This window comes from Leptopilina heterotoma, unplaced genomic scaffold (assembly GCF_015476425.1).
Source record: "Leptopilina heterotoma isolate Lh14 unplaced genomic scaffold, ASM1547642v1 Lhet_12, whole genome shotgun sequence".
In the NCBI taxonomy this organism is placed as follows: Eukaryota; Metazoa; Arthropoda; class Insecta; order Hymenoptera; family Figitidae; genus Leptopilina; species Leptopilina heterotoma.
The window spans coordinates 387,756-400,088 of record NW_025110837.1 but is presented as its reverse complement, the minus strand read 5'-3'; the positions used below and the strand labels follow the sequence as shown (position 1 = coordinate 400,088).

The 12,333-nt window shown below is 30.1% G+C and overlaps 1 protein-coding gene across 1 annotated transcript; it reads left to right on the top strand.

The window, feature by feature from the left end:
- On the top strand, positions 1 to 1,107 carry LOC122509810. Its single transcript, XM_043624067.1, has one exon. It carries the CDS (start codon positions 1 to 3, stop codon positions 1,105 to 1,107), a length of 1,107 nt encoding a protein of 368 aa, XP_043480002.1.
- The last annotated feature ends 11,226 nt before the right edge of the window (positions 1,108 to 12,333 follow it).

The window sequence follows — 12,333 nt, the reverse complement described above, 5'->3', positions numbered from 1 at the left end:
ATGAAAACGGAAACTGTTCGTCACATCAAAAAATGTTTTGGTTACGCTGTTCATCAAAACAAAGGTAAAGCTAAAGAATTAGCAGATACTCTTCGATCAATCCCAGATCATTTGTTTAATCGTCATGAAAAATGCGGTTCTTGGTGTAAGCGTGATTTGAAGCCGCAAAAAATAATACTTCAAGATTCGAAATTGTATAAGGTTTTAGAAAATATATTCATCAAGTATGCGAACAATGCCTCAAAGTTTTCTGTTGCAGCTTCCAGCCAAGGAAATGAGAGTTTTCATAATATTGTAGCTCATAAATCTCCAAAAAATCATTCCTACAGCTTGTCAGAATCATGCAGCTACCGTGTAGCAAGTGCGGTTGCGACAAAAAACGAGGGAGATAGTCATTTGCTAAATGTAAAAGAAAAGCTGTCATTATCTCCAGGAAAACATACATCTGCTTTTGTTACCAAAAAGGACGAAGTAAGAAAGAAAAGGGCAATAAAAGCGAAATTGCCTGCAACTAAAAGACGAAGAATTTCATTACATGCATCTACAGAATCATCAAGGAAACGAAATGAAAGACAGGAAGGAATTCAGTATCAACCAAATTGCGGGCTTGAAGTTGATTTTGAAAGACCTCACATTGTTCTGGACCCTCTAATTGTAAAAAATAAACTGCAAAATAATCCTATTTCAGTGGAACATTGTAATTTAGTTTACTTCGACTTAGAAACTTCTGGTTTGTCAAAACAATCAGACATTTTACAAATAGCTGCAAAATGTGGAGAAAAATCCTTCGAAACCTACATAAATCCAACACAACCTGTAACTCCTGAAGCCTTTAAAATTACAGGTTTGGAGAACATTAATGGAGATTTATTTTTGTATGGCAAACCACTAACATCTATCCCATTGAAACAAGCGTTAATTAAATTTCAACAGTTTTTGACAGAGTTGAATCCGTGCGTATTGGTTGCTCACAATGCAAAATTTGATGTTTCTCATTTTCTCCAAGCAGTAACTACGTCATCTATGATAGAAAACTTTGATGGTATTGTGGGATTTTCGGATTCTCTAACTTTGTTTAAAAAAGCTTTCCGGATCGAAAAGGTTTAAACATGTTTAAACTAGAAAAATTAGCCGAAGATTTTTTGCAAGAAAAATTAGAAAGTTTTCACGAAGCATGTTATGATGTGAAAATACTCGAAAAACTATCATCTAGTTTTCTAAACAAAAAAGATTTAATAAATAATTGCACCAGTTACACCGATAGTGTAATAAAAAGTATTACCTTGCCATCTCTAAAACCTTTGAAAAAAGTGATATCTGATATTATTATAAAAAAAATTGCAACAGAAGGAATAACATTCGAAAACCTTTTAAAAGTTAAGGCTGACTTTGGTACGACAGGAGTTATTCAATTATTCAAAGAAAAAAAGTCAAACGGAAAACCAAAAATTACGGGCGATATAAGAGTTTTAAATAAGATTAGTCACTTTTTTAATAAATACTAAAATATTTATACAGTATTTTAAAAATACATTATTATATCAATTTTAGTATTATAAGTTGTCTGTTATAATATGATTATTTTAAATCATTTAAAATTTTTAAAAGAAGTTATAAATACGATTAATGTTCTGATATTATTTTTTTTAAAATTATCGACTTTAATATTAAAAGTTGGCTGTTAATAGAATCATTTTATTGCATTCTGAATATTATTAATGCAATATAAATTATCTACTTTCAAAACTTGTTTATAAATATGTATAATTATTTTTTAATCGTTTATGGCCATCGTTCATATTGTTTTAATTTATAACATGTATTGTTAATGTGAAAAAAATATATTTAATATTTGTTAAACATTATAACAATTTTAATTTTACTAAATAAACAACATTTACAACATTAAACATCAGTCCCTTCTTTTTCATTTTTCAAATTTTTCGCGCACTTTTCTAATAGCGTCATAGTGCGACGTTGGCACATGTTTTCGTCAACAGTACTTACCATTTAAAATTAATAATTTTTTAAATACTATATCTTTTAAACAAAACGGTTAATGTTGGTTTATCTTTTTGTTATAAATTTCTCAAACATTCATTTATAATATATTAGTTTTTTAAAACAATGTATAGAAAATTTTAGAAGTTATTAGAAGAAATGTGCCGTTTACATGCACTTTTCATAGGTTAACCATGTTAAATAACAAACTTTGAACTTAAATATCTTGTTTTAGAAACGGTCAATTTTTTTAATATTTTGCAAATACATAGATCTTGTTATTAACTATTCAGATTTCAAATTTCATGAAATTCTATAGAAAAGTGGGTTCACGAGCGTACTACCTTAAGGCCAACGCAGAATAGATCTGTAACCGGAACCGCAATCGTAACCGTAAGCGTAAGAATGAGTTAGAGAAGGATAAACAATATACCTATCCTTCTTTAACTCATTCTTACGGTTACGGTTACGATTGCGGTTCCGGTTACAAATCTATTCTGCGTTGGCCTTTACATGGCGCGAGCACTTTCTGCTAGAATGCAACATAACCTCAAATTTCTGTTGCATAAAGTGTCAAAGGTGTTTGTTTTTATTTTTAAAGTAAAAGTAAATGTTTGCTTGTAGAATATTGTGGCATTTAAAAACAATAATAGTAAAGGATTCTAAGTATTTATATATTTGTAATTGTATTAAATTTAAATATAAATTGATATTGCATTATTATAAATTTCTTGTTCATTCGTTAATTTATACACTTATTTATAAAAGAATTTTTAGTATATGAATGTCTTATTCAACCTCCAAGAAAATTTTTAAATATATTTTAAGTAATTAATCTAACGATTTATCACCAAGAATAACAATAAATACTTTTTTATGGATCAAATATATTATTAATTTCTCTCCATTCGAATTAGAAAACATAACCTCAAACTGGATTTATTTTTTCTTTATTTTTAATTGACCTAGGTCAATTTTCTGTCAGCTGACAGAAAAAATTTACTGATTTTAAATAGGAACTTAATTTTTGCAATTATTATTATTATTATTATTATTATTATAAAAAAATTAGTTAATTTCAAAAATTTTAATGTTTAACATGTGTAACTATTTTTGACACTGTTACTCTAAAGAAATAAATAATTTTTTATGGAAATTTAATAATAATTTATTCTTAAAATTTCCATATTTAAAAAACAATTTTATGCAGAAAATAATGATCAAAATTATTATTAGGCTTGGGATTAAGATAAGGTTACCGTTTTCTGAATTAAAATCTTACCATAACTTTAAGCGAAACGTGTATTAACTCTTCAAATACGTTAAAACTTCATTGTTGGCAGATAATTAGTAAATGTTTTTTATATGTACACGATTTTTTTAATTATATTCGTCAAAAGAAATGACATAGGAATCATTTTTTAATTCGTGAAATAAAGTATTGGCAGGTGAGGTTATGTTCATTCTAGCACTGTGAGCAGTATAACATAAAGATATATCAAAAAATCGAACTCGAAAAATTTTGGCATTACAAAAAAAATAATAATTAAGTAATTTTTTTTAATTAAAGCTTAAAGTATATACTTTAATGATAAAATAAAGGGATTGTTAAAAAATGAAATTTTAAAATTGTTATTAACAATTCTTTAAAACAATTGCAAATTCAAGAATGTTCTCAATATTTTAAGAAAATTAAATTACCCTGTATTGATGTGCAAAACTCTAAGTATTAATTTAAAAAAAATTTCGCCTGTATTTTGTCAGAAAAATCTACACAATTTCTATAATATAGAAGGTTACTGATTTTTCTCTTTTTAAATTAATCCTTAGAGTTTGTACATAATTTTTCAAGTCATTTAATCAATATTTTATTTAGACATTTTTAAAAAATGATAATTTTTAATGTTTTACAAAAATTTTAATGACTTCTAAAATACTGAATGCTTTTTAATGATTTTAGGCTTATTTTAAAGGTGATTTTCTCCAGAATGAGAATTTTTTATAGGCATTAACGTGTAATTTTTTATAGAAAATTCAATTCGTCAAACTTAAATTAAAAAAATTTAAAAATTTTTAAACAATCTTATTAACAGAAAAATAATTATTAAAATATAAACATATGTTTTTATTCAATTAAGATTTAATGTAGGGTTACATTAAGGTTTTATTTTGTGTGTCAAAGGACCAGGAGTGGGCGCGCAACGCGCGCCCTTTTGGTTCTAGTAAACCTTATTTAAATAAAAATGTAAAACTTAGGCTTTAGGGACTAAATCCTATCTAGCGAGAGGGATGTTATAGTCAGCAAAAATAATATCCCCACCTGTATCGTTTCATATTCGACATGAGCTGCTATACGTTTTTGCAACTCAGTCTCATTTCTATCTTTGAAGTGTATTATTAATTTCATTAATAAATTGTCACTCTCAGAAGTGATATAAAATAAACTTTGTCTATTTTATAAATTAGACCATAACAAAGGGTTAAATTTTGAATTTTTTAAAAAAATTCCCACTATTTGATAGAGCAGAAAAAAACCTACCAAAAACATATAGGTCACAATTTTTTTCTTTATTATATAAAAGCTACGATTTTTTATAAAACTCATTGTTTATACTTATCCAAAATCTTCACGCTTAAGAACGTTTGGTGCACATCTTAGGCGTGTTTACGCGAGATCGATATCTGTGCACCTCGAGACAAAAAATTCGATATTTCGGTTAGTTTTAAAGTCTCCAGGGATTATTTTTTTGCAAAAAATTCTGGAGAAGATAACGAATCCAAATATTATAGTTACAAAAAAATCGAAGGGGTGCTTATTCCCGAAAAAATGAAATCAAATTTTTTTTTGACTTTTTTTCCGGGCAAATTTTTGATTTTCTTTTCTTTAATATTGCACTTTAAATTGTTAGATAATCAACTATTATTACCTAAAATATAAACAAAATCTAACTAGATGGATAAAAGTTATTCGTTTTTTAAAAAAAATGTGCTTTAATGTTTCATGCCCGGTAAAATCCACAATTTTGAAAATTTTTAAAAATCTTTTTTTCCTAAAATCTTCTGTCATAAAACACTACCTTTATACCAAGTTTTACAAAAATTGAAAGACCCATGACCAACTTTGATTTTTTTGAGAAAATTTGACCTATTTGCTTAATCTTAGTTTTTCTTAAATAATACCGTCAACAGGGGTGATTACACAGTGCAACAGAATTTCACTTTTTTATTATTTCTGGGATCGCATAGGGTGATTTTTATAGGTTTTTTTGATGCTGAATGCGAATCCGTAATCTGAATAGTTCCATCACCCTAGGTTTTCAAGAAATTTGACCTTGAAAATTAAAAAAAGGACGTTTTTGGGCTTCTTTTCGGTTTTTTATCAGGGTACAAAAATTTTTTCTAAGGTTTTCATGATATGCGTACCAAAGCTCACATCATCCTCAATAATCTCTAATTTGAACATTTTAAAAATATCTATTTTTTGATGAGTTATCTTTGTTTTTATTAAATTATTGTTAAAGAATTTGAAATGATAAAAAAACAATGGTTAATTTATTTTTGATTTTCCTAAGAATGTAATAGTTTCTTTAATGAATCATTGGTTTTTGCTTGAGATTTAATGGGTTAATATTAATAATATTAATATTATGTTAATATTTTTCTCACTGTTATCCGATTTGACGTTACGATGCAAACTTCAAACAAGAATAGCTCATCGAAAAATAGATATTTTTAAATGTCAAGATTGGAGATTGTTGAGAAGGATAGCTTTCGTACGCATATCATGCAAACACTAGAAAAAATTTTTGTACCCTGATAAAAAACAATAAAATACCTAAAAACGGCATTTTTGCTGATTTTATGATTCGACGCGAACTTCAAACAAAGATAACTCATCGAAAAAAAGATATTTTTAAAAGGTCCAAATTGGAAATTGTTAAGGAGGATATGGGCTTTCGTACGCATATAATGAAAACCCTAGGAAACATTTTTATACCCTGATAAAAAACCAAAAAGTACCCTAAAAACGGACTTTTTTCAATTTTCAAGGTCAAATTTCTCAAAAATTTAGGGTGATGGAACAATTCTGATTACGGATTCGCGTTCGGCATCAAAAAACCTATAAAAATCACCCTATGCGATCCCAAAAATAAAAATGCTGTGGCACTGTGTTATGGAACAAAAAAACGCGATTTTTTGAGTTTCTTCTTCACTAAAAATCTAAAGTGTACAAAAAAATTTTATTAGCTATTCAAATATATTGTGAACATTCTTCTGAAGATTTTCTTTAAGTTTCATTTACAAAAAAATTTTTTTGACAGAGTTATTTAAACATAAATATTGCTCCATAATTGCCTCGCATTTGGGACAATTATAGAACAAATTATTATAATTAATTATAAAAGCAAGTATAACAAATTTTCTTTGTCTGTATATTAAGAAAACTTTATTTAGTACTGCAGAGTAAAATAGTAACAGATAATAATAGTAAACTAAACGCGAATTTAATTCGAAGAAATTAGTAGATTTTTACACTTTTGTGAAATAACCTTTCCACTTTTTCGATGTTTAATAATTATTTTCTCGTCGACAATGACAATAAAAATAAAAACATCTGAGTAACTTTGTAGGCAATATATTAAACTATTATTTACAACAAGAACCAAATTAAAATAATTTACCACAAAAATTTTGCATAAAAAAGAATAACGCGTTCCATATTTACCTCTGATGTTCCATAATTACCCCTGTTGACGGTAATTCATTATAAAGAATAAAAAATCCAAAAAAGTAGGGTGTTGTGGGGTGATGTGCAACGTTTTTTTTCGTTGGACGAAAAACATGTAAAATAATTATATTTATAAATATTTTAAAATTAAATGACTTAGAGGCATTATAATAGAATATTCCTGCATTATTAGATTTTCAGAATTTAAAATTTTTTCTACAAATTTTTCGCTTTTTCAAAAACGTCTGTTTTTGCATTTTTCAAAAAAGTTGGGGTGATGTGCAACACCAGTAAAATTCAGGTATGTAATGCATAAATATCAATGAAAATCTCTTTAATTATTAATTTTAGGTTTTTTCAATGCAAACTAATCGAAATCTGCCAAAAAAAAATTTACTAAGGTATAGTTGACCTCTAAAAAGTAGAGATTTCACCAAAGAAAAAAAAATTTTTTTGTTTAATTTTTTATTTATTCATAACTGAATAAGGAATATAATTAAAGGAAAATAACTAAGAATTTTTTATTCATTATGTGAATCGCAGTTATGGCACGTAAAAAGTAGTTACGTCCACCCCAAAAAAAAGTGTTGCACATCACCCCAAATATGATATTTTGCGAAAATGATTTGTAGGCAATACAATGCAATGGAAACACAAAATATAAACAGATATTTAAAAACACTTAAAAAACCAACAATAAACACATTCTTAAAAAATTTGTAACTGTTATTTAATTTTGCATTCGAACAAAGTTTAACATACGGAAAAGGAAAAAAAAAGCCTGTTATTTCTTTTTTGTTACTCATCTGTATGTGCAGATCTGTTTTTTATATGTGAAGTTTGTTTTTTCTTTTTTAAACTGTTGATCCGTTTCGTGCTTTATTTTAATTCGGGTCTCTGTGCGATGAGTGACTAGTTTATTGACAGTTTGTTTATATCGATGCTGTGTGTTAGTTCTGGGATAAAATTTTCATAATTTTTTAAAGTGGGTTATGACCTGCAGTTTGTTGATAATTCTCATTTTGTGAGTGTTTATCTATCTGTGTTGGGACATCTTAAATAATCACAATGTCTACAAGCGATGAAAAAAGATGGGAGCAGTTGATGACATCAATCAATGATATCTCAGAAAAGTTATCTTCTTCATACACAGACCAATCTAATAAGATTCAAGTGTCGAATAATGACCTCGAAACAATTAGCAAGAAAGTCGATGCTCACGAAGGAAGAATAACTACTATGGAGAACAATGTGACCCTTCAAAACAAAGCATTAAGAGCCAAAAACATTGTTCTCTTTAGGCTTGAAGACACAGATGACATAAATAAACAGTTAATTGCGGTTATTAACGAGATTTTTGCAGAATTGAATTTAGATATTCCGGATCTGGCCATCACGGATGCATTGCGCTTGGGAAAGTTGCAAGGTAACCGCCCAGTCCTAATAAAATTTATCGCTGAAAGATGGGTGAAACTTGCTTTTTCAAAAGTCAAGGAATTTGGGAAATTGAATCTTGCCATAGCAAACGACCGAATTGCACAGAAACGAAAAAATATTTCTAAACAGAATGATCTAACAAAAAAACCCAAAAAAGGACGCACTCCAAAACATCAGATGGTGGCCAAGGAGGGAAATGCCTCTACCCCTTTGACAAGATTTTTAACTAAAATACATTCCATTGATTCCAAAGAAAACACACAATCAAACGAAGCAGATGAGGACGGAAAACAAGAAGAATTTACCTCAGAATAGCAGTTAGAACTTCAGCCGAGCAGTCCGGATTCAGAGGAGAACTTTGTCTTGCCACATACGGGGGAATTAATCAAGAAAAAGATTATTTTCTGGAACGCTTATGGTATCCGAAATATCACGGACATCAAGGACATAAGTGGCTCGGGCGATATTATTTGCATCAGTGAAACGTGGTTTGAGGCGGAGAAAATTAAATTTTTAGAGAACAGCTGCTACAGTTATGTGCAGATTCCAGCTACAAGAGATTTCAATCATGGTAGAGCAAAGGGTGGACTTCTCATGCTGTTTGATCCATCGTTTTATGTTTTGACGGTAATTTTTAAGTGTTATAATCAACTGTTTGTAAAGGTCAGTTCTTTGTTAGATAATATTGTATTTATTCTTGGTCTTATTTATGCTGCTCCAAATGAGGACTTGGATTTATTTCTCGATAAATTTAATTGTACATTAAATAGTATTTTGATAGATTTCGCAAATTTTCCGATTATTGTAGGGGGCGACACAAACGGCAGGGTCGCTGATTTGAACCAGCTGGATCCTGATACTCTCGAAAATTCTAATTATTTGTATTGTCAAAGAAAAACTTGCGATAGCACCCTTAATAGTAGAGGGAAAAAAATTGCAAACAATTTTGAAAATAATGATTTCATACTTTTGAATGGTAGAACGCGAAGTGATTCACCGGCAAAATATACGTTCTGTAGCAAGGTGGGGACAAGCGTGATAGATTTAATTTGGTGTTCAGTCGGGGCCCTGCCGCTTGTCACCGACCTGAAAGTAAACCATATAGCTACCTCCTCAGATCATTTCCCGGTCTCTTTATATTTGGAAGGCTCAATTCAAAATAAAAAAAACAACTCTGTCTCTAAATTTCGATTTGACGTAGAGAAAGCCTTAATATTTTTTAACAATATGTCAATGAGAGAGGAGGTGGCTTGGTTAGATAATGATGTAGATAAGCTTAATTCAATAATTATTATGTCAATTAGAGAAGTGGCTGTTGATTTGGGGATGTTGGTATCTCATAACACAAACGGTAATTTAAAGCGGAAACCTTGGATTGATGCAGAGTGTTCGGAGGCGAAAAGACGAGTCTTGGCTACCCTGAGACGTTGCAGGACTGAGGGGTTTTCTCACTTGAATACAAATTACTATTATAAAGAAAAGAACCTATATTTAAAATTAATTAAAACAAAAAGAGATAACTTTGAAAAAGCTCGAATAAACGCGGTTAATAACAGTAAAAATTCCACTCAGTTCTGGAAGTCGATTAATGCATGCCGTCCCCGCATTTATCAACAACCAGCCATAGATATTGATACTTGGAGGGAATTCCTTTTGAACTCCTTCCCCGAAATGACTATGGATGTTGATCTTGGAGTGCAACAAATGTATAATAGAAAGGTGTCACATGCTTGGATGAGTGTATCACGACTGAAGAAATTGTCGAGAGTTTGTCTAATTTAAAAAATGGAAAGGCCCCTGGTTTAGATGGAATTAATAATAATTTTTATAAAAATTTACCACAAAATTGGATTCTGTTTATATACCATCTTTTTAATAAAATTTTATTAGAAGAGAAAGTTCCTAAAGATTGGGGAAATATAAATTTGATTCCAGAATCTCAGGGGGGGTTTAGAAAGGGCAGAGGCTGTCTGGATAACTTGTTTACCCTTTCGTCTGTTATACAAATCCATCTAAGCAATCCGGGCGCGGTAGTTTATGCCGCCTTTATAGATTTTAAGGGGGCTTTTCCATCAGTTCCGCACGATATACTTTGGGAAAAATTGTATTCTCTGGGTCTTAGCTCGAAATGTATCCATGTAATTAAAAATTTCTACGAGAATGCATACACTAGCATAAGAACTAATGAAGGAGTAACGGAAAGTGTGAAGATTACCCTTGGTTTGCTCCAGGGGGATGTGCTAAGTCCCTATTTATTTATCTTGTTTATAGCCGATATGGAAGAATATTTTATAAAACAGGGATGTAGGGGAATATCAATTAATAATAAAACGGAAATACTCATGCAAGGATATGCAGATGACTATGTTCTATTAGCTGACTCCCCTTTAGAAATGTCTAAAAAATTGGATGCACTTTACAAGTATTGTGATTTAAATAAGCTTACGGTTAATATAGACAAAACAAAGATAGTAATTTTCACGAAGTCCGGAAATTCTAAAGCAAAAAAAAATTTCAAATTCTTTAAGTATGGCAATGAAAATATCGAGGTTGTTGATGAATACACGTATTTGGGGGTACCGTTTCATAATTCATGTTCATTTGCCCCTGCTTCCAAAAAATTTATAGACTCTGCGAGTTCCGCGGTTGGCTCGGTCCTGGGAACGATCTATTCAACAAGGGTAAACTCTTGGGATTCGTGTTCTAGACTCTTTGAAAGTTTGGCGGGTAGCGTTCTATTTTACGCATGCCAAATATGGGGAATGAGTAGCTTAGACGATAATGAGAAAGTGAAGCTTTCCTTCTACAAAAAATTATTAAATCTTCCAAATTGCACCCCAAACTACGCAGTAAGATTGGAAACGGCGTCTCCTCACCTGGCCTCAGCGGTACTAAGGCTCGTACTGTCCTGGCTAATTAAAATTTCACAGATGGATATATCACGATATCCCAGACAGTGCGCGTTGGGTCTGTTGAGACGAGCGAGGGGACAGCCCAACAATAAAATTAATTGGTTTAACCAACTTAGAACTATATTTTTTGAGCCCTGTGGAATTGGGGGGCTTTTGGATGATTTGGATTTTGATAACTTTACCTTTAATGATCGCCTTATTTTAGAAACGTATAAGAAATTTATTTATGAACGAGATAAGACTTGTGTTGAATTATCAAGGAGCCTTTTGATCTATCCCAGCCTGGGCCTATCGTGGGATTCGCGTAACTATCTTTTTTTAAATCTACCACTAAGATACAAAAAGATCCTAGCGCAGATTAGACTGCTGAACAAACATATATGCAGAATCGCGTTTGATAAGCAAAAAATAGAATTTCCTACAGAAACCCTTTGCGAATTTTGTCATTTAGATAATGAAAGTTTATTTCACATGTTAATAGACTGCCCAGCATGTGAACACATGCTGGGGAAATTTATGAAAGATAGAAAAAACAGTGACTCTCCGATCGAGTGCTGGCTGGACCTTTTCGCCTCCACGAATAGTAATGAAATTAAAAGACTGATAAATGTACTTGTTAAAATATTTAAAGAAAGAATGAGAGTTTGATTTACTGATGTACGACCGAAGAAATTTTGTATTAAATTTTTATATATGCGTCACTCCCTTGTATGCACATTTATGTGTTGTAAACAAGTGTAAAATAAATAAAAATAAATAAATAAATGACTTAGAGGCATTATAATAGAATATTCCTGCATTATTAGATTTTCAGAATTTAAAATTTTTTCTACAAATTTTTCGCTTTTTCAAAAACGTCTGTTTTTGCATTTTTCAAAAAAGTTGGGGTGATGTGCAACACCAGTAAAATTCAGGTATGTAATGCATAAATATCAATGAAAATCTCTTTAATTATTAATTTTAGGTTTTTTCAATGCAAACTAATCGAAATCTGCCAAAAAAAATTTACTAAGGTATAGTTGACCTCTAAAAAGTAGAGATTTCACCAAAGAAAAAAAAATTTTTTTGTTTAATTTTTTATTTATTTATAACTGAATAAGGAATATAATTAAAGGAAAATAACTAAGAATTTTTTATTCATTATGTGAATCGCAGTTATGGCACGTAAAAAGTAGTTACGTCCACCCCAAAAAAAAGTGTTGCACATCACCCCAAATATGATATTTTGCGAAAATGATTTGTAGGCAATACAAT

Coding starts and splice junctions, on each gene's coding strand:
- LOC122509810 (XM_043624067.1), top strand. CDS start 1: ATGAAAACGGAAACTGTTCGTCACATCAAAAAATGTTTTGGTTACGCT.